The sequence below is a fragment of the Pituophis catenifer genome, unplaced genomic scaffold, assembly GCF_029215685.1.
Source record: "Pituophis catenifer annectens isolate HBS135680 unplaced genomic scaffold, rPitCat1.0.hap2 SCAF_3, whole genome shotgun sequence".
Taxonomy (NCBI): Eukaryota; Metazoa; Chordata; class Lepidosauria; order Squamata; family Colubridae; genus Pituophis; species Pituophis catenifer.
The window spans coordinates 37,251,043-37,273,912 of NW_027256883.1; the positions used below are offsets into that span (position 1 = coordinate 37,251,043).

At 35.6% G+C, this 22,870-nt stretch overlaps 1 protein-coding gene across 1 annotated transcript; it reads left to right on the forward strand.

Annotated features, from left to right (window-relative positions):
• The first annotated feature begins 758 nt into the window (after nt 1-758).
• On the forward strand, nt 759-22,321 carry LOC139314960 (uncharacterized). The gene is made up of 3 exons (XM_070940983.1): nt 759-1,075; nt 18,710-19,175; nt 22,235-22,321. Exons 1-3 carry the CDS (start codon nt 759-761, stop codon nt 22,319-22,321), a joined length of 870 nt encoding a protein of 289 aa, XP_070797084.1.
• The last annotated feature ends 549 nt before the right edge of the window (nt 22,322-22,870 follow it).

Genomic DNA, 22,870 nt, shown 5'->3' on the forward strand with positions numbered 1-22,870 from the left:
AAACCTATATTACTCTCATTTTGAAAGAAGGTGCTGACCCAAAACAGATAGCAAATTACAGGCCGATTTCTCTGTTAAACTCAGATTATAAATTATTCACTAGTATAATTGCGGAGAGACTAAAAAAAATTTTAAATGGCTGGATTCATAGCGATCAGAAAGGATTTCTCCCAGGGAGGCAAATGAGGGATAACGTGAGGACAATAATAGATTGTTGCAATATTTTCAGGATCAGACTCAATAAATTTAGCAAGAGTTAAAGGTTTAAATATATCTTCTTTTATTTACATTAGGCATTCTATATTCACTGAATATTCACAGATAGAAGCAAAGAAGTGGGTGCATTCAGCTCCTTATATATACAATGGGTGGAGCTAGATATGGGAGTGGTGAATTATGAATACATTAAGAAGTGAAGAATAAGTTAACCCCTGATACCCCGTTCATATACTATTTACACATTAGAGAATAAGGCATTTACATCTGACATAGATGTTATAGAATATTATGAACAACACCCGGAAAAACAGCTGGCGTTAGCATTTTTGGACGCCCAAAAGGCGTTCGACAATTTAAATTGGAAATTCATGATTAACCAAATTGATTTGATGGGATTCGGTACAAATTTTAGAAAGATGATTGAAAATATATATAATAAACAGAGAGCAAGTATATTAATAAATGGAGATAAGACACGGACATTCTGGATACAAAAGGGAGTTAGACAGGGATGCCCCCTGTCCCCCTTACTTTTTATAATGGCGCTGGAAATTCTATTAAGAAAGATTAGAGACAACAAAGAAATCAAAGGATTACAAATTAAGAAAGAAATTTTTAAAATACAAGCCTTCGCGGATGACGTGGCCTTAATAATGGAAGATCCCTTAAAATCTGGTCCCAAGGTACTCCAGGAAATACAACAGTATGGTGAAGTCGCTGGCTTTAAACTTAACAAAACTAAAACCAAAATCTTAGTAAGAAATATGGATGAGATGAACAAGAAGCGGTTAGAAAAGTCCCTGGAATTGCAAATAACAAAGAAGATAAAATATCTGGGAATCTGGATCACTGTAAGGTATTCCTCCTTAAAAGAGGACAATTATAACCCATTATTACAAAAAATAAAACAGGATATAGATAGATGGAAGAAACTAAAATTATCCTTTACAGGTAAGATCTCAGCAATTAAAATGAATATTCTTCCTAAAATCATATTTCTGTTTCAAACCATTCCGGTGAACCTGGATAAAAAATATTTTCTAGATTTGGAAAGGAAGGTGCGAGATTTTTTGTGGGAAGGGAAGAAGGCAAGAATTGCATATAAAACGCTGCAAGGGAAAAGAAACATGGGCGGCTTCGGATTACCGGATTGGCAATTATATCAGAACGCGGCCAAATTAGTATGGATCAAAGATTGGGTCACACTACAAAATAAGAGAATTCTGACATTAGAAGGCCACGATCTACAGGCAGGCTGGCACGCTTATCTATGGGGTCCAAAGAATAAAAAGAAATTACATTTTCACAGACACAAATTAAGAGAGACTTTGATCCAAACATGGGAAGAAATTAGACAAAGATTTTATACCAAAATTCCGATTTGGCTTTCAATTACAGAGGCGTTGCTTGCTGCTAATAAAAGGGATATTGGAAAATTTGGCACGTACAAAGACATACTAGATGGAAATGGTACCCTTAGACCTCGAGAAACTTTAAATAATCAAGGCTTTAATTTGGACTGGTGGAGCTACATGCAGATAAGCTCTAGATATCAAAAAGATAGGGATCAATTTGGGATAGAGATGAAGTATAACAATTTAGATAAAATTATCCTGGGAATGGAAAAGAAAATGCTAGCCAGATTCTATAACCTCTTATTAGGCGAAGACAGAGCAGAAGGGATAGCGAGGAACCAACTAAGCATTTGGGAAAAAAACATTGGCCACAGATTAAATTTTAATGATTGGGAGGAGGCCTGGAATAGAAATTATAATTTTACTAAATCTGTTACTTATAGGGAGAACCACTACAAAATATTTCACAGATGGTATCTAGCCCCAGCTAGATTAGCAAAAATATTTTCTAATGCCTCAGGAATTTGTTGGAAGTGTGGAAAGGAGATTGGCACCTTCTTTCATATGTGGTGGTCCTGCTCAGAGACAAAGAAGTTCTGGACAAAAATACGAACCTGGCTGCAGGAAATAGTAGAAGAAGATATAGAATTTTCTCCAGAAGTTTTCCTATTGGGAATGACGGGAGACGGGCTCTCTAAGGACAAGACACAACTAATAATACATATCATAACAGCGGCCAGATTAACCTTCGCAAAATATTGGAAGGATAAACAAGTCCCTCCAGAGGTGATTATAATAAATAAAATTTTGGAATGTGCAGAAATGGCGAAATTAACCAGTATGCTCAAAGATGAGGAAAATTCAAAATTTAAGGCAGTATGGCAAAGGTGGTACATATGGTGGAATAATAGAATATGACTATAAGGATATATCTATTTCTAAAAATGATTAATAATAATGATTGATTTGAAAATACTTACTGTGTATATATTGTATATATGTAATTGCACGATACCTCAGATGTTACCTGAGATTTGATATTTTATTTTTTAAAAAAACCTTTTTTAAAACTCAATAAAGTATTATTAAAAAAAAAAAAAAAGATGAGCTGAGGTCTAATGACTACAGATGACTCAAATTCGTCTTCTTGAAGTCCCCAATGAACCCTCTGATTGATTCTTGAAACTGATGGCAATGGGACTTTCCATTTTAAGACAAAAAACTGGATAACTAGCATATGCTTTAAATAGTCATAGCACACTTAAAAAGAACCCAAAAACCTACCATGGCTTATCTCTAAAATCCATCCCTTTACATACCGGTAGGTGTGATGTGTTCCTAGCCCCTTACATGAATTCATTCCCAAAAATGTTAATTTTGACTCTTGGCTAAGAAATGTTGCTCATCTTGTTGTAGGACAAGAAAAACAAAATTTCATTTTATTAGCAAAGGTAAGAAAGCAATTATTTTAAGTTTCAACCAGGTCCAGTCAATTCAATAGCTATATACTTGGTATCAATGGGAAGCCATTTTTGTACACGGAATGTATATCAAACACCTAAGCACTTCATGTTGTTGTTAGTTGCGAAGTCAGGACCGACTCATCGCGACCCCATGGACAACGTTCCTCCAGGCCTTCCTGTCCTCTACCATCTTCTGGAGTCCATTTAAGCTCATGCCTACTGCTTTAGTGACTCCATCCAGCCACCTCATTGTCTGTCGTCCCCTTCTTCTTTTGCCCTCAATCTTTCCCATAGTGCCCATAGCACTTCATAGTTACGGTAATTCTTTAACCAACATGCTATCTCAGTTTCTAATTCAAATTATAAAGTATTTGGCTATGGCTAAAATTTGCATGGTTACTCAGATGCATACTGGAAATAAGATGATTAAATAAGTGATAGTTAAATAACACTTATGTTTTCATAAGTATTAACAGCTACAATTCGTGATGAGGAAAAATGCAATCTGGAAAATATTAACTATCATAGAAAACATTTCATCAGTTCCATAATTAAATGAAATATTTTGCTTTGCAATATTATCATACTGTGGAGTTAGTCACCAAAATGTTATGAAAATATTTTAATGAAGGTTGCTCTAATAAAGATTAATACAGTGTGGCTTTATGAGTTACATCCAAAAGGGTGTTATATAAGATTGTTATGAAAGATGGGTATAATGAAAAAGATCATTTTTCCTTTCTAAGCTGTTTTAAACTCACTAAGCTGTTATTAATCTTGATATTAAACCATTAAAAATCAGACTATCTAACAGGCAATTTTCAAATATATCTAAAAAGTGCAGTTTCTCCTTATGATTTTTTTTAAAAAAACTGCAACATTTGGCTCCTCAGCTAGGCAAGAATTTGATTTGCTGTACCATTGCAAATACAATTTGTGTATACAATCCAAGGAACAAGATGTCAAATCCAAAGCCAGGTATGTAATTTCATTTGTCTCTTCTCTGGACATAAATTTTTAAGCCAATACATCGGAACAGAGTACATAAGAATATACCCTAAGTGCTACAGGTGAATGATTAGGCTAGTAGTAGACAATTTGTACCCCTCAGCCTCACGCAGCCCTTTCACTTCTGCTTAAATTAAGCATCATATCCAAGGCCATGCTGCTGAACAATACCATTATATCTCCATTTTTGTACTGCAAGTTAATAAAAATTAATAAGCAAAATCTAAAATATGTTCACTAACTCTCCCTCAGATTTAATATATTTATTTTACTAATGTAGAAAACACAACTTTGGATGAAACACAAATGGATGAAAATTTCAGCTGTACCAATTTAATCAACATGACTTTATTAACATGAATGTAACCATTAGGAATCTTTTTTTTTAAAAAAAAAAAACTATCTCCAATGTTGAATAAGCATGTCTGTATATGGCCTATTTGTGGAAATTGATCCATATCTACTAGCTTCCTTTGGTTCATCTCACTGTGTATGCTAATGGTGTAGTGAATCAAAGCAGTATTATTTTATTTATTTAAAATGATTACATGCTGGTTTTCTAGTGTAGTTCAGGGTGACTTAGAGTTAGTACGAATTAAGTTCATTCACAAGATAAACAAAAACAGGTTGACAAATTATTTTAAAATCCATCTGCTTCATGACCCAAAGCAGTTTGGCATTGTTTAAATAAACTTTCATTTTATTAGCCTTTATTCAACCTATCACTGCTGCCAGCTAATGATTCAGAATATTAATAAGTTCTCTGTTAGTACAAGAAAAGAATGAATAACGCTGGTGACAACATATCCCAAATCCCTTGCAGATTTTTCCAAGTGGTTTCATTTATTCAGATAATAGAAAATCAGATGACAGTGAACAAAATCCACAGCACAGCCATTTTGACCAGAACCATTGCAAAAATGACACTATTGGTACTGAATGCTATTGCGATGCCCAGCAGAATTAAGCAGTCCTTCTCCTGTTTACTATAATTGCCAGCGTAACTCATTCCTCAGATTACTCAAAGATTTCTCAGTCCATTCAAAACTGGAACCTGAAGTTCTAGATAATTTATCTCTTTCATGAGCTGAGATGCATTATTATTTCTGTCTTCAGTGCTAAGAAAGATTTTAGGATCTATTGTTGTGGCCTGTCAGCGGCCTGTGCAGCTAGTAGCTGATTCCAACAGCGAGAAGGCTGGTGTGGTGCTTCGCCAGCTGCCTGTGCAGCTGGCACTCGAGTCAGACAATGAGGAGGCTGGAGAAGATGTGGTGCCAGAGGCAGGGATTCAGCCAGGGCCTTCAGAACCTCCAGAAGCTCCCATAAGTGAAGAGGAAGAAGAGGAGGAGCCTCTTCTCGATGCACGAGCATATAGAGCTGTTAAAAGGCAGGAGTGGCTCCTCAGGAGGAGGTCTGGAGAGTAAGGCTTGGGGCTAATTGGCCACTCCCCTAGCCTATTTAAGGAAGGACGATGACTGATGCAATTTGCAGGAAACAACTTCATTCATATTCCTTCGTGTCTTGATTCCAGAAACGTTTGATTCAGCTCTTGTTGTTTGTTGTCGTGTCTTTGTTTCTCTCTCATCAGTTTTCCTGCAAATTGCTTCTGAGCATTCTGCCAACCACAGTAAGATTATGGTTATCTGAAATACTGTGCCTCAGAACTGAGTTATTATTCTTTGAATTCTTGTTGGCTGTTAATGAAGTTAAATTAACAGCCCTTGTTCAGAAAAGACTGATTTAAAATGTACTTGTGTTCGAACAACTACTAAGAAAGCTTAGTAGTAATCCTTAATTAGTAAACTAAGGTTTGTACGGACTTTTTGTGTGCTGCGTTCTTTGGGGTCCATAGCTGGGGCAGAACATCTATAGACTTCTGTATATGCATATTCACCCTGATGCCTACAAAGATTGTTTTAACAATGAGCAGTTCTATCACATGATCTCATAGCCATATCTCCTTCTCCATGTTTTAGTGAATGTATAGACTCATTATGAACAAACCATAGATTTGTTTAATGATTTATCTTTCCAAATGTGATGAATGGAACCAGATCAGCGAGGTATGAACCTGACCTTTTTCTGCAATTTTTTTTTAGAAAGCCTCATGAAGCTAGATGAATATTAAACAATATACATCTATTATGTAATTATAGGACCAATATCTAATGGTCTCTTATTTATTTTATTAATATAAATTTTTATATTAATTTATACTGCATAGCAGCCCAGTCAGCAGACTGTTGGAGTGCAATAATCCAGAGGACCCCAACCTCTGGGCCGCAGCCCACAAGTGGCCCATGAGGTGTTTGCAACCGGGCCACAGAAGTGGTGGGCGAGCATGCATGCACGAACATCCCCACTTGTGTGAACACCGGGCAAGCATGTGCATAGCATGCATACTCCATTTACGTAAGTGGCGTGCATGCTGCTTGTGCAAATGGAATTGTATGCATGTGCTCGCTGGCCTCTCACAGAAAACCATCCTCTCCCTCCCTGGCTGATTCGCAAAGCCGTAAAGGTTGGGAACTCTGCAATAATCAATAAAAAATAATACTTATGTAAAAATAGGCATTTAACAATGAATCTTAAATAGAGATTGACTAAACTAAAATATATAGTATGCAATATAATTTTGATTGGGACCATCCAGAGTTTATTATAAGATGGGTGGCTACATAAATGCATGCATGCATACATACATACATGATCCCCAAGCAGAGAGAGAATGAGTACATTCAATCTCAATAATGGAGCATATCTAAACAAGTCTCCAAGTCCCTAGGTCTGATGATAATTTGGTGTTCTGAAGAGACTAAAACCTACATTCATATCTTCCATGTTTGACTGCCACTTTCCAATGTTTCATGAAAGCATCGTATTACGGAACAATGTTAGAATGAGATTGAAGTTTATCAGTATTCAGACATAGATTCTTTCATACACAATTCATGAATGCAATTTTAGTAATAATATTGACTTGTAAATTCATTAGGCTTATTATGGTTAAATAGTCTTCCAACTGAGATTTGAAAACAACATACTTCAAGTACAGGAGCAATAGATTTGTAAAATACTAATAAATAGCACATCAGTTCACAATTGTTTATCTGAAGCATGTAATTCATACTTCAATTTTAGAAGTACATGCATTTTATATTGAGGAGGGATCTACTTATTAAGAAGTTTATCAGGAACTAGACTGCAAAAGCAACAACAGTGGAAAATATTTTTAGCAAATAAATCTGTGTCATAATAAAAGTTGCCAGAATATGCTACAGCAAGTCTATTAACCTCTCAATATTGTCTCTATAAACAATGACACATAATATTTCAATAGAAAATTCTGTTATAACCAACAGAATACTCCAGCATCTGAACTTGATATTTTTCTGTCTGTAACAGTGTCTGTCTCTTTTCATGACTTTTGTATTTGTTCTCACCTATTAGTTGTTTTGAAATTGTGTAAAGTCTATCAAATGAATTACTGTGTTCAGAATCCATGATAAATATTGTATTTGTCAAAAGGCCAGTGGTTTTGCAAAATACACTATTTTTATATATTACTCTCGGTTAGTTTTGAGAAACTTTAAAGTCCTTGTCCATAACCTGAACTGAATCAGGAACCAAAATATTAAGTCAGAATAAATTTCAACAATCTGGATATTCTGGAAATGATTTGAACCTGCTTGGCCTATGAAGTAAATCAGTTTCCTAGGATTGTGAGTTTAACCACATGCTCGTTAAATCCATGCTCTTCCTGGCTTGCTAAGGTGACCAGGTGGTTGTTATGTGAGAAAGTTCTAGTAGTGGTTCTTCTGTGAGTGATAAGGCTATTCCAATACCTCATAAGGAAGCTGTCAGCATTCTGATGCTGCCATAAAAAGGAGGAGACGAGACTTGACTTTTCACCTACTTATTTTCTCTGTAGATAATATCCCCTAGGAGATGGGAGGGGAGGGGGGAACATTCCTGTGGGGTGAGGTCAGAAGCTGCGGAGACTGACTTGGAAGATGGCCAATGAGAAGATGAGAATTGGGGAGCGGAAAGGGAAGGGTTTTGGGGTCAGAGGGTTAGTATTGGCTACGACGAAGTCAGGGCCAGATCTGTTGTACTCAATAAATGGAATATTTCAGCAAAGATTAATTGTTTGGGAGTGCAATTTATTTGAGATGGCATCAAAACCTGACAGAAGCCTTGTTTAGCCTACTTCTCAATGGACCCATTCCATTTCCCACCATTCAGTCAGAACTGAAGCAGGTCTTAGATGAGAAGCAAAATGTTTTCAAGGAGGAAAAAAACCAAGAAAGTCCCATTATTCTTTGGAAAAGCAGCTTTGGTACAAAAATCTTTCTACAAAACAATTAATATAACCAATCAAACCAAATATTCCTTGTTAGACAAGAATATTAAATCAACTTGAAGGAAAGCTATATGGGCAGTGCTGTTTTAGGTTTGAATTTATTGGAGGGGTTCATATTACATTTCAATGGCAAGACAAGACAAGAGCACCTATATTAAATCCTTAGTTTAATCTTGCTACAAGGAAAGCAGTCTTTCTTTGTACAAATCAACTTTATTTTCCAAGAGATGTTGTAGTGACACTGTGCTTTAGTGGTCTTGGGAACCAAAAAGTACATTTATCTCAGAATAGACAACAGCAATGGTGGTCTCATCACTTCTTGCTCCTTGTTGCCTAGAGAAATAGATGACAGCAGAAGAGAGAGAGCCCAATGAAGGTCTTCACCTTCTTAAGGCCACACCTCCTGTTGTCATTCAACCTCTCCTGTAGGAGCAAATCAAGCCCCTCGACCTGAATCACTCCTGCATTCTGTTATATACATTAATTTACTGAAGCAAGCTTACTACCGGTATGCATTGAATAATACACAGAAGAACTGGTTGTGAGTCTAAACAAAATTTACCATCCAAAAACCATTCAGAAAAGACTGGAAAGACAGAGTTACCTTGGTTACTTTGCTTTCTCATTATTCTGAAACATCAGAAACAGTTATTAGAAATCCTTAACTACAGGAGAAAGTTAAATTCATTCTGCTGAATTTGTTCATTTTGTGCAGCACGGCTCATTTGCCGGTGAAGTAAATGCAGCAAAGTGATTGCATTTGCAATACTGTATGCATATTTTGAGAGTTTATGAATTAAGGAAGAAGGCCAGTTTTCATTTTCATTTATCTGAACCTCTGTTTATAAAACTGTGGAAACTAAATGAGTACATTGTAAACTTTTCCCCCAGCTGGAAATATAAATATTTTCTTCTCTGGAAAGACTTCTGGCTGTTACAACAGGAAGTGATCTAATGTTTCATTTATTGGCTGAATATTGCTAAAAGTTTTGATTTTAATTTGAATCATAAGTAAATTGACTGTGTTGCAGGTGCAGCATTTTACACAAGGAGTTGGAAAAGAGCAGCAATAGGTTGGAAAAGTAGATTGAATCCTCCAGGACCATAATATTAATTAAGAAGATTCCCATGGCAACAAGGTAACCTAATCTCATTTCTTCAGAGATCAAGCTGTTTCAAAGGTGCACCTCATCCTTTCAAACTTCTTTTCACATTTAAAGCTCACCATTTTCAGCCTCTAATTATAGGGTAATTCATGTGTGAACACCCTGGCATGGATTCTTGACAAATACTATCTCAATTTCAAAAAACCGAATCAATTTCCTGTGCTCAGTACCATAGTATATGGTAAGCATAAACACCCACAAAGAACCCACACAGATGAAGATAGTGACCTGTTTCACATATAATCCCAAACTATCATTTATTTAAACTTAGTTTGTTGAATAAATCAGGTCCAATTAGCTGGAATGACACACCATGCTAAGCCATAAAATGTGGTTTTCATTCCACAAGACTGAGTTCACAAACTTCTAAATCAAAATAAAAGAAATTACATTATGATTTAGCACAAAGAGGTGAACACAGCCACTTTAGGTTTTCTGGTTGGTTAGCTTTGTAAATTTAATACATAAAGGTAAAGGTAAAGGTTTCCCCTTTCCAGAAAAATGTTTCATAGAAACTATAGAACTATAAAATTAATAGTTTTAATGGCTGAAGTTGATGAGAATTATACTAACACCAGAAAACAGATGATTCTCCCTTAGTTCAGTCTCAATAGTTATAGATCAATCCTTCTTCACTAGATTAACACAGACTAACAGAGTTGGAAGGAATCTTGGGAGTTTTATAGTCAACCCCAGTGGTGAAATCCAATTTTTTTTACTACTGGTTCTGTGGGCGTGGCTTGGTGGGCATGGTATGGCTTGGTGGGAGTGGCTTGGTGGGCATGGCAGGGGAAGGATACTGCAAAATCTCCATTCCCACCCCACTCCAGGGGAAGGATACTGCAAAATCCCCATTCCCTCCCCACTCCTGGGGTCAGCCAATGGTGGTATTTGCTGGTTCTCTGAACTACTAAAAATTTCCACTACCGGTTCTCCAGAACATGTCAGAACCTGCTGGATTTCACACCTGGTCAACCACCTGTTCAAGTAGGACACCTTATACCATTCTGGGCAAATGTCTGTCTAATCTCTTCTTAAAAACTTCCAGGGATGGAGCACCTACAATTTAAGAATAATTCTTTATAAAGAATGACTTTTTAACTAAAGAAGTAATATATTCAAGAACAAAGAATATGGAATGCTATATAGGATTTTAATATATATGTGTGGACAAAGTATTTATAATTTGTTTCTCTATCTTACCAAAGAGTTCAGGATGATGACAAATATTCCTTCCACACGTTTTCTTCGCAACAAACTTGTAATGAATATTAATGTAATATTTATAACCCAGACTCCAATAGCTGAATCGAGATTTGAACCCAGGTCTCTCCAGTATTGAAAAATGCTATATCATACCTGTCTGTAATCAAGCATATCAAAATACCTATCTTTCTGCACTAGTTAAATCAGTATTTTTTTTCCAACCACAAGTATTGCTTTTTACAGCATTATTCATTTTTAAAATCCTACACGTGTGTGTATGTGTGTAAACATATACATGAAGATTCCATGAATCTACATAGAAACTATATTCCCTTCTCCCTAAAAGTAAATTCAGTTTCAAAAATTAGTAGCAAGGAAAAGGGCATAATTTTTCATATGCTGTAAGGAATGCTGTTATATATTTTATGTCCAATGGTGTTGACTAACAGTCACCAAATTTCACTTGCTTATTTTTTTTTATTTGCAAAATAAAACCGAGATCTCCCCTGATAGATGGGATATTAACATTTCCTCTTGCATTTGGAAGAACTAGTAATTTTTCCATTTTTTAATATACACACAATGTTTGCTTCAAAACCTCAGGAGATTTTGTCCATCTCCTAATTGCTTCTCCACACCCATGCAGCTGGATATACAAAATGTTCTTTATCAAATCTCTCTCAAAAACAGTTTTGCACATATATACATGAATCACAAATGCTAAATGTTTTGCTAGCTTTAAATAATGATGAGAAAACCCCTGACTTACTAGGGAAATTGGGCTCTTGAGGCATCCTGTTTTACATCTCTGTATAGGAGGGTGCCTTGCAGAAAGTTCATTGCATGTTCCACTCAAGGGATACAGATGTTCGCTATGTTAAAATAAGATGAAATGAAAAATCAAACAGTTCTTCAACAGGAATCACAAGACCCAGACTGTAATAAACACTACTATCTCTTTCCTCAATAGCTGATCGGTATTGTTGCTGATAATTTGACCAGGGTGGCAAAACTGCAGCTTTCATTCCAAATTAGGATAAATTATGATGACATTGAAATGAAAGAAAAATATTAATGCAGATAGAAGAAAAAATGCAGTTGCCTTAGTTGCCTTAGGTATCCATGGGGAAATAATGAGCTTCTTATACCACATATAAGCTTCTTATACCACATATTTTCATTGTTACACTATTTCTCATTATATCAACATAGGACTTGAATTAATCTCTCAGCAATTCCAAAATCAAACCTCAGCAATTTCAAAATTACTGAAAGAGGTTAGGTTCCTTAAACAAGGAACCTAATTAACACACTATAGTGATAAGTGCATTTGCTCATACCTATATTTCCCCCCCCTTTCATATAACAAATTGTCAGTGTGTGAGAGTTCATGAATTGGGATAGACATGGTAACAGGTCAGCCAATGGGGACTGTTTGGTGACCCAGACGGCTCAGAGCCTGGGCGTAACTTAGGTTCATTGATCTGTATATATATGAGTGCATCTCTGTATTATATACTGTAGCTTCTGTGATTATTGATTCTGTATTTCTGGATTCTGAGTTCTGGTTCTGGTTTCTGCTGTATGGTATTGTATATAAAGAAGTTTCTTATTATAAATTAATCCTGCTGAATTGTTTATTTGTGTGATGGTTGGATTGCTGAAAACTCTAACACAAATTTATGACACAAACATTTAAATGAGAAATGGGTTACTTTCCTAGCTTGTTAACTATTAATCATTAAAAAGTAGAAATAACTTCTAAAGATGGAAAAGAATTATTCAGCTACTGTAACTGTTCAGTTCCAAAATTATACTTATTCTTTCTGCATATTGACAAGAAAACATGTGTGTACATGCACATATTATGAAAAATGTAACATAGTATGCTTATTTTTCATCAGACAAGCAGAAAGTTTACATGTGACCTCTGTGGGCTAATGGTAGTTGCCCAGAATTAATAGCTTGATTTCTGCCATTTTGAAATATTAAATATTGGAAAACCAAAAGTATCCTAAATGGTTTTAAAAATTATTCAGAACAAATAAAAAAACCACTAATCTTTCTACCATCAAACCAAGAAAAATGCATAAAATCATCAACTATCAAAACTTACCCAACTGCTTTACGAAACAAATTAGTATACTGTTTCAACTGACCCAAACACAAAGGTGGAAAAAAAGAAAAACGGAAAGAATTGGCTAGGTAAATTATCCAAGGAAAAGCTGTAGAAATGGTAGAATTGGCTGTAGTATTCAGCAAAACCAGGGGTGAAATACTTCTGGACTGGTTTGGCCAAACCAGTAGCGATGGCGGCATGAGGCTCCGCCCACCAGCCCAGTCGTGGTTACTTCCTGGTTTTAACCAGGAAGTAACCTGATTTTTACCCTCTGTGCATGAGCAGAAGAGTTTGTGCATGCGCAGAGGGTCCAGGTGTGCACGTGACACATGCACACACTTCTGAACCAGTTGGGAAGGTAAATAGATTTTACCCCTGAGCAAAACTAATTATGTGGTGGGTGTGAAAATAGGACAGAAGGAAAGTAGAAAAAGGGGGTGATTATAATTACTTCTTCTAGAGTAAGTGGACTTAAAAGAATGGAACAAAACAGTATACTGTGGAATGTATTAATCATAGCCTAATATAAACTAACTGCAAAATAAAAATACAGTTGCCAAATACAAGGAAGATATTGAAGGGCAATAAAAATGCACGTTGACATAATACTTAGATATAGACGATCAGCTGGGTAAACAACTACAACTAAAATAAGAGAGCTACAGAATCAACAGTGTCTAAAAGCTGATTAGACAAACCGCAGCATATTGTACAAACAGTGGAACAGTATTTAGCAACATTCAATGAAATAGATTGATCTGGAAATAACAGTCTGAGATAAAAATAATCAGAGGAACCCAGCTGTTTAACTAAAAAATGGACATTGTAACTCCTACTATGCATTAACACAGTTTGGAAAGTACAATATAACATGATCCAGCATTTCAATTGCACTTCTACTCTGTTGAAGACTGATTACATGGGAATTACTAGGTAAGCGTCTATTACTTTTTTTTATAAATAGGAATCAACATAGCTAGGTCCCAGCCATTGAGGATTTAAAATCTGCAGTTTATAAACATGAATAGGGAAGAAAGATTGAAACACACCAGGCAAAGCTATTACCAGGGTTCTGAGTATTGGTAAAATCCCAGGCTGAAACTTGAATCAGTTTTAATTGCTTGACCTAAATAGGTAGTCTCAAAATCTGCCACGGGAGGTCATAGGGAAGTGGGCATTGTTCACATCTTAAATCTTTATTCAGAAAAGATTATTCCTCCTGTGCATATAGTGGAAATGGTCCTCCTAAAGAAAGCCAGAGATGAAGAATGAACTGTAGAAGGTAGAAGGTACCAACTGAAAAGTTATATTTTATACAAAATAGAATTGAATTCTTGGATTAGGAGCTATTACAGGAGTCCTTAATTTACAACAGTTCATTTAGTGACTGTTGAAAGTTACAACAGCACTGAAAAAAGTGACTTATGATCATTTTTCATACTTACAACCATTGCAGCATTCCCATGGTCACATGATCAAAATTCAGACACTTGGCAACTAGTTCATATTTATGACGGTTGCAGTGTCCCAGGGTCATATGATCCGCTTTTGTGACTTTCTGACAAGCAAAGTCAATGGGGAAGCCAGTTTCACTTAATAACCGTGTTACTAACTTAACAACTGCAATGATTCATTAACAACGGAAAGGTTGTAAAATGGGGCAAAACTCATTTAACAGATGTCTTATTTAGCAACATTAATTTTAGGCTCAATTGTGGTTGTAAGTTGAGGACTACTGTAACCGGTACCATGCCTCCCTCATTGCCCATCTCTTTACTAATCTGTAACTCCTTCACCCTCAAAAGATCAGTGCTGACTGCACATGTCTGTAATCAAATATTGCTCCAGAAGAAACATCTCAAAGACAGTTCTAAACTGTCTTTTGAGGCTGTGGAGAAAATAATTAATGGGAATTCCTGCCATTTCTTGCCTCAGAAGTAATTTTTTTAAAATAAAAAAAGATCTTACTGATGCTGGAAAAAGTTATTTCATATACAAGAAAGCAATACTTTATTCTCTTATCTTTTTGGAGTTTTTCACTGCAATTTTTGTTGTGGATGCCAGAAAAGGTAAATAGTGTATTCTCCCTTTTTTTCCTCTTTCCTGATTGTGTCCCCCTTTGCCTGTTCAGATTTCTGGTAATCCTGCTCGGATGTATCTTCCCCAAATGAAGCAAAGATGAGGCTATAGCATCTTGCCGAATAGTTCTTTGGCTGCTTTGAAAGGCATGTTCCTCCACAGTAGCCTTCTTTGTTGTTATTGTTGTTTGGTTGCCTGTCACAAAAATAGACACACACACCCTTTGTGGATCTGCATAACTTGACTTTCCAGGATTTGTTTGGAAATCAACCAAGACTTATAGACTAGAGTGCAAAACTGGGATGTAAAGTCAATTAAGAAACACTGTGAGATAAAAACAAGAAATAGCAAGTCGCCAACTAACTGGCCAAATGTTCCTACTCCCACATCTCAATAAGGAAGAGTTGGACTTTGCACAGCACCATAGAGAGTGAAATGGTGTTTACAGCTGCAGGAGAACTGAAGCTAACAGCCTTCATGATATCCATTATCTAAAACTTTAGCTTGGAAAATCCATGAAAATTGTGATACATCAATGGTGTATCCTTAGCCATTTTACCTCAAATGTAGCTACGCGTGTGCAAATTAATAAGTCAATACAACTGAAGAGTATAAATCTAGAAATACAACTTATTTCACTTTCCATTACAGGTTCCATATTAACATATGTACAAAATTGAGCCTTAAATTTATGTTGTTAAGTGAGAAAACTGTTAAGTGAGTTTTGCCCCATTTCACAACTTTTCTTGCCATATTTGTTAAGTGAATCACTGCAACTGTTAAATTAGTAAAATGATTGTTAAGTGATTCCGGTTTCCCAATTGACTTTGCTTGTCAGAAGATCACAAAAAGGAGTCACATGATTCTGAGACACCATCATAAATGTGAATCAGTTGTCAAGCATCTGAATTGGAGGTGGGTTTCAGTAAGTTCTCACCACTTCTGGAGAACCGGTAGCGGAAATTTTGAGTAGTTTGGAAAACCGGTAGTAAAAATTCTGACTGGCGCCACCCCCATCTATTCTCTGCCTCCCAAGTCCCAGCTGATTGGGAGGAAATGGGGATTTTGCAGTAACCTTCCCCTGTCACGCCCACCAAACCATGCCAATCAAGCCATGCCATGCCCACCAAGCCACACCCACAGAATCAGTAGTAAAAAATTTTGAAACCCACCATTGAATGCAAATCACATGACTATTGGGATGCTACAACAGTCATAACTGTGAAAAGTGGTCATAAGTCACTTTTTTCAGTGCCATTATAATGTCAAATGGTCACTAAACAAACTGTTGTAAGCTGAGGACTACCTGTATTATATGTACTCGTCAGTTAATATTAGAAAATACACTATTTTCATAGAGTAGAAAAAAATGTTTCTTTCAGATCTTTTTTCTCTTAGCTTTTTGATATGATAGGGACATTCCAAGGTGAGTTCCTTGTTTATTCTGTGACGAAACATTCTTCAACAAAGAATTATCATGAAAAATAGTCTTATTAGATCTTCAGAATCACATAAATAAGACCTTTTTGCTTCGCGTATTACCAGAAAAGCCTGGGAAGTATTTTCACAGTCAGGTGTCACTGTAGTCTAATATCTGCTAAATTAGAACTTTTTTGGACTGGCAAATACAGTGCAATTCTTGTGCCAGCAACATTTCTGTCTGAGAGCTGAGCCAATTTCTATATCATCAAAAGAACGATGACTTTATTATATAACCTTGGATTTATTCTGATCAAAATTAAGATATGTCATCCTAGTAATATATTAATAGCACTAAGAATAGAATTATCTAAAAAAAAGAAAACTATTTGAAGCAAACATAAAAGCACCTATTGTTCTAAACCTTGGAAGTGTATTTGTTAGAATATTGAATTTAGTAGCTGGAACAGTAAAATATACATTAGGCCAAAACACACAGGTGTAATTGATTAGTTAGAGAGTGCTCATGCATGAGGCAATCTGTGCTATGATTGGTTGCTGTAAGTATAAAGGGGGAGTTTCCTTTTTCCCCCCACCTTTTTTTCTGTGTGTTTTGCATATTGTTTACCGTGATTAACCTCGTATTACCTACCATATTCCTGTATTCCTGACTATCTTGTGTTCTTTTTTTCTGAATGATGACAAAGGATTCTGTAAATTTAAATGTTAAACATATATATATATATATATATATATATATATATATATATATATATATATATATATGACTACAAGTTTGTGTTAGTGTCCCTGACTTCATCTGGGCAGCTGCTACATAATTCCTTGACAGTATTTAATTGTTAACCTATTTCCTTTATGAATAGCTTATAAAGTTCAGCTTTATACACCATGGTTAAATCATAATTTTAGTGATGAAGCTTATATTTTGTTAAGTCAGAGTCATATGAGAAATGTATGCTTTTCCACAAAAGGACAAGCACAAATATTATACTAACCCATTTCTCCTGATGAAGCACAACATAATACAGTGTGGCTGGATTTATGATTCAGTTCTCCCATCTTCTTATCCTTAAATAACTCGTATGTCCATGCCAATGATTGCTAACTTATTTCTGACCATTGTGTACTCTGGTTTCCATCATGTTTCAAACAGACCAATGCTACATTATGTTTAAAATACTAAAATAAACTTTCATTTTTTTTCTTCTTCTCAGGGTTCCTTTCTTCCTCCAACTGCAACTTCTTTGTTAATATCTACTAACTCCATGCTTCACTTAGGTATTTATTTAGGATCTCCTACCAGATGTGCCTCTTTGGGCACAGGGGACAAATTTGTGTTCACAGATTGGTCTGATGTGATTCATACTAAGTTTCTATCCAATCCAATTTCCAAAAAATAACAATAATAAATCTTTCCCTTAGGTCATGCAGTTACAGTATAGCTATTTGATATGTAATGAACCATATGCTGAAACAAATAGCCCCATTTTAAGAAAGGACACAAAGCCAAAGTCTATTCCACAAAATAAACGTTACTCCAATTTGATCATTGAAAAAAAATCCATTAAATTTTTATGCAGAATAAACTCACTTGCACAAAAGTTTTGATTAAAATAAGAGAGGAAAAGATGATGCTGTTTCTTTTTAAGCGCCTCATATAATAACAGGCACTTAGCATATTATTTAATTATAGTATTCATAAAAAGAGATCAAATTGCCAACATACGCTGGATCATGGAGAAAGCTAGGAAGTTCCAGAAAAAACATCTACTTCTGCTTCATTGACTATGCTAAAGCCTTTAATTGTGTGGATCACAACAAATTGTGGCAAGTTCTTAAAGAGATGGGAGTACCAGACCATCTTATTTGTCTCTTGAGAAACCTATATGCGGGTCAAGAAGCAACAGTGAAAACTTGACACGGAAACACTGATTGGTTCAAAATTGGGAAAGGAGTCTGGCAAGGCTGTATACTGTCACCCTGCCTATTTAACTTATATGCAGAGCCCATCAGAGATGGGTTTCAGCAGGTTCTGACCAGTTCTGGAGAACCGGTAGCGGAAATTTTGAGTAGTTCAGAGAACCGGTAGTAAAAATTCTGACTGGCCCCGCCCACATCTATTTTCTGCCTCCCAAGTCCCAGATAATCGGGAGGAAATGGAGATTTGACAGTAACCGTCCCCTGGATTGGGGTAGTAATGGAGATTTTACAGTATCCTTCCCCTGCCACACCCACCAAGCCACTCCCACAGAACCAATAGTAAAAAAAAATTGAAACCCATCACTGGAGCACATCATGAGAAAGGCGGGGCTAGATGAATCAAAAGTTAGAATTAAGATTGCCGGAAGAAATATCAACAACCTAAGCTATGCAGATGGTACCACTCTAATGGCAGAAAGTGAAGATGTACTAAAGAGCCTCTTGATGCAGGTGAAGGAGGAGAGTGTAAAAGTTAGCTTGAAACTCAACATTAAGAAAACTAAGATTATGGCATCCGGCCCTCTCAATTCCTGGCAAATAGATGGGGAAGAAATGGAGGTAGTGACAGATTTTATTTTCCTGGGCTCCCAGATCACCGCATATGGGGATTGCAGCCAAGAAATTAAAAGACGCTTGCTCCTGGGGAGGAAAGCTATGGCAAATCTAGACAGCATACTAAAAAGCAGAGACATCACCCTGCCAACAAAAGTGTGTATAGTCAAGGCTATGGTTTTCCCAGTTGCAACGTATGGTTGTGAAAGTTGGACCATAAGAAAGGCTGAGCGCCAAAGAATTGAGGCCTATGATGCTGGAGAATAGGATGGTAGAGGACAGGAAGGCCTGGAGGAACGTTGACCATGGGTCGGACACGACTTCGCGACTAACAACAACAAAAAAATCATGAAAACCTAATCTGCTCATATCTATGATATCTCTGCAATTACTATATCCATCTTCACATGAGCGTTTTCTTGCATTTTATTGCATAGTTCGAATATTACTACAGCAATACAAAACTGGTCTTCAATGGTAATTTATCACAGCAATGTCTGGATAGCATGTAAGAAACTATAAATCACAAATATGGAAATGGCCTGAGAGTTACTTATGACAAGCTATTATCAGACTTCACAAGTGCAAGATTGCACTTGTATAAACTGAATGATTCTAAATATCAATTGTCATACTGATTTATAGATATAAGTTATTTAGTGACTCATCCCTTTCTCTAAAAGACTGCAGCTATTATGCCATGATGCTACTATTTTTCTTGCATAGAAACAATATTCACATGCACATGCAGAACATATGTTTTCATCTCTCCTTCAGCAAACAGACTAGCACTCTAACAGATTGTAAAAGAGCTAGGAATAAATTCCATCACATTCTCTATTTCTGTTCAGTCCAGATGTGTGAACTCTGAGATATTTTTACACTTTTATACGGGGTTCCTTTTATCATTGATAATGTGACATACACCTGCAGGATTCTGCTAAATTTTAGAAGCGGGCATTTATTTATTTTAACTAGTCTGTGTTCTCATGGAATCCTTCCAGCCCTTATTACCTGTGATCCCTAAGCTAATTTCACATATAAGAGACTGTTTTCTGAGATATTCCATCAAAGTGATACGTGTCATCATATTGCTTCAAATGATATGCTTAGTGCCTAAATGCCAGGTCTCAGTTACAGAATTTTATCTAGAGAGATGAAAGATATAACACTGTTTTCTGCCATTTGAAATCCATTCTTACTTTGCCAACTTGGTAAAAAAAAATATTAAAGGACCCATCTTAAAATCAAAATATAAACAGTTGGATTAGCTCCATAACAAATTTTAATTGGTGGCTCCATCTATCTCCCAGTATCATAGAGAATAAAATAAAAGTATACAAAATGGCACCACCATTACTGAACAACAAGTGCCTACATTGGATTCAAATACCAATTACCAAAAAACAGCTACACTAGTAATTTTTCTGTACAGTATAAAACTTGTTCATTCTATGGCAAGTATCAGTATCTCATATCTTAGAACATTTCTCTATCTGTCTTTCATGGCAATACTGTTGCAGCCATGCCTTTATCCTTGTAAGTTTATTAACTGATGTAACAGGCCAGGAATCATGACTGTTCAGAATGTTGGCTTTTGTATTATCTCTACAAGCTAACTGCAAAAATAAGGTGGCAGATTAAATTCACAGAATTAATTCTACTGGAAAGACCAAGTAACAATAGACGTTTGGGGACCTAGTCCATCTAGAGCTGAAACTGGAACTGGAACGGTGCTGGTTCACTCAATGTTGAAAAAACATATTTTCTCCTTTAAAATGAAAACTGGAAAGGAGGACCTTTATTTGCTGTAAGAAATGGACAATAATAGCACATTTATTGAATTAAAACACAGCCTAATTGCTTGGTAAAACCAATATACCAATAAAATGATTGTGGATTGTAACAGAACACTTTAATGTTATGTCAAGTCTGATATAAATATTTCAAAGACTGATATAGTCCATTTTTCCCTGCCACAACTAGCCCTTGAGCCTTTAGGACCAGATGTGAATAGCGACATTTGTTTAAACTTTTAAGATTGAAAGCATTGGGAAGCTGAAATATGTGTACTTTTTCACCTTGTAAATAACCATTTACCATTCACTGCTCTTTTTAAATGACACATTTATATTTATCTCTCTGCTATTGCCACAAAATGAATAGATAAATCATATCGAGACATCAGCCAAATTTTATGTGTTTTTGATTCCAACATCAACATGACTGCTCTTGTGCCTGTCCTACAAAAATTAATATATGGGCAACATGATTGGATGGAGAGCACCTAGAGTTTCCGGCATCAAATAAAATGTAAATTTAAAAAGCAAAATTAAAGTATAGATAGGTGGTAAGTGTATTGGAAGCAATACTGGATAACTAAATATCAAGGAAAGACAGGAAAATCACCCAAATAATAATTAATTATAATTAATTAACATTAATGGTTAACATATAGTTTTCTAGTAAATATCAATTGATTAGTAGGATATACAATTACATATCTATCTATCTATCTATCTATCTATCTATCTATCTATCTATCTATTTATCTATCAATCAGAGGTGGGTTTCAGCAGGTTCTGACCAGTTCTGGAGAACCAGTAGCGGAAATTTTGAGTAGTTCGGAGAACCGGTAATAAAAATTCTGACACTGGCCCTGCCCCATCTATTCTTTGCCTCCCGAGTCCCATGCCCATCAAGCCTCACCCACAGAATCAATAGTAAAAAATTTTGAAACCCACTACTATATATGTATATGTATGTAATTATATGTAATTCTGTTTTTTTTTAATATGACAAGTGGCTCAGCATGGCTAATAACAGGAAAATATAGCTATAGCAAGCCAGTTTTGTACCTCTTATAAAGTGAATGATGTCTGTTCCAAGGTTCCAGATATAAGAACATTCTCAGCATTGTTAAGCTTTCAGAAAAAAACACTGAGAAAGAACTATTCAATCCTTTCCTAAACTTATCAATTCCTCCATTATTTTTTCATTCTCTTGATAAAATATCTATTCCAGACATCATCTAAGAAGCATCTAGTTCTCCTCTCTTGTTTTTGTGCCACATCCAGAACTCTCTCCAATAGATTTAAACAATTAAAATTAATATTAAAGAGTTTGTTCCTTACAAGTGTAATGAATGAATGAATACATGTTCATACACAACGTAATGGGGAGGTGTCAGTTTTCATGTCAATAAATAATTCAATTTCAATTTGTAGTATAATTTTAAGGCAATATCTTATAGAATATGATTTTAATATCTGCTACGTATACAGGAATATGCAACATCAGGGAACTGTCTTCATGAACATCGCTTTCTAGAGTATATCATCAAAGACTTGATGAATCATTCTGTTGTGTGATTTACTTGTATCAGAAAAATACATGGGGGCTAATGTTGGTTTGCTTAACATAATTACTGATTCATATATCTCACCAAGCTCTAATGTGGTGTGTTTGGTTTCAATTCATTATGTATGAGAATCTAGACATGGTGGCTTATAGCCCATAGTTCATGGTTCACCATAATGTCATAATGATTCATCTAGTTAGTAAGTGTGAAAAAGACCAAACACGCATTACTTCACGCTTATGTAAGGCACATTTAATTTATTTTTTGGATCAACCTCCTAAAAGTATAACTGAATTAAATGTGTACAAAGAAACCAGCGCTTATTTTTTAATTTTCTACTGTTGTTTCTGGTTATTTCAATTTCCCTCTTGTGTATTCTGAATTAAATTTTAGGTCAAGTAAATATTCTTTGAAAGTATCATATAGATTGATAGTATTCCTACAATGACAATACCATTTGTACATATTCTGTTTCCATCCAGAGACATTGTTTGTTCTTAAAGTAGATCATAAAAAAATAAGGGAGGATAGAAGTCTTCTTTAAAAATATATTGATTTC

What these genes read in the sequence shown, in the direction of transcription:
- LOC139314960 (XM_070940983.1), top strand. Translation starts at nt 759, where the DNA reads ATGGCGCTGGAAATTCTATTAAGAAAGATTAGAGACAACAAAGAAATC. An exon ending in GGAATCTGGATCACTGTAAG is followed by an intron (nt 1,076 to 18,709) that starts GTATTCCTCCTT and finishes ATCACTGGAGCA; the next exon opens with CATCATGAGAAAGGCGGGGC. An exon ending in AAAGTTGGACCATAAGAAAG is followed by an intron (nt 19,176 to 22,234) that starts GCTGAGCGCCAA and finishes CTACGTATACAG; the next exon opens with GAATATGCAACATCAGGGAA.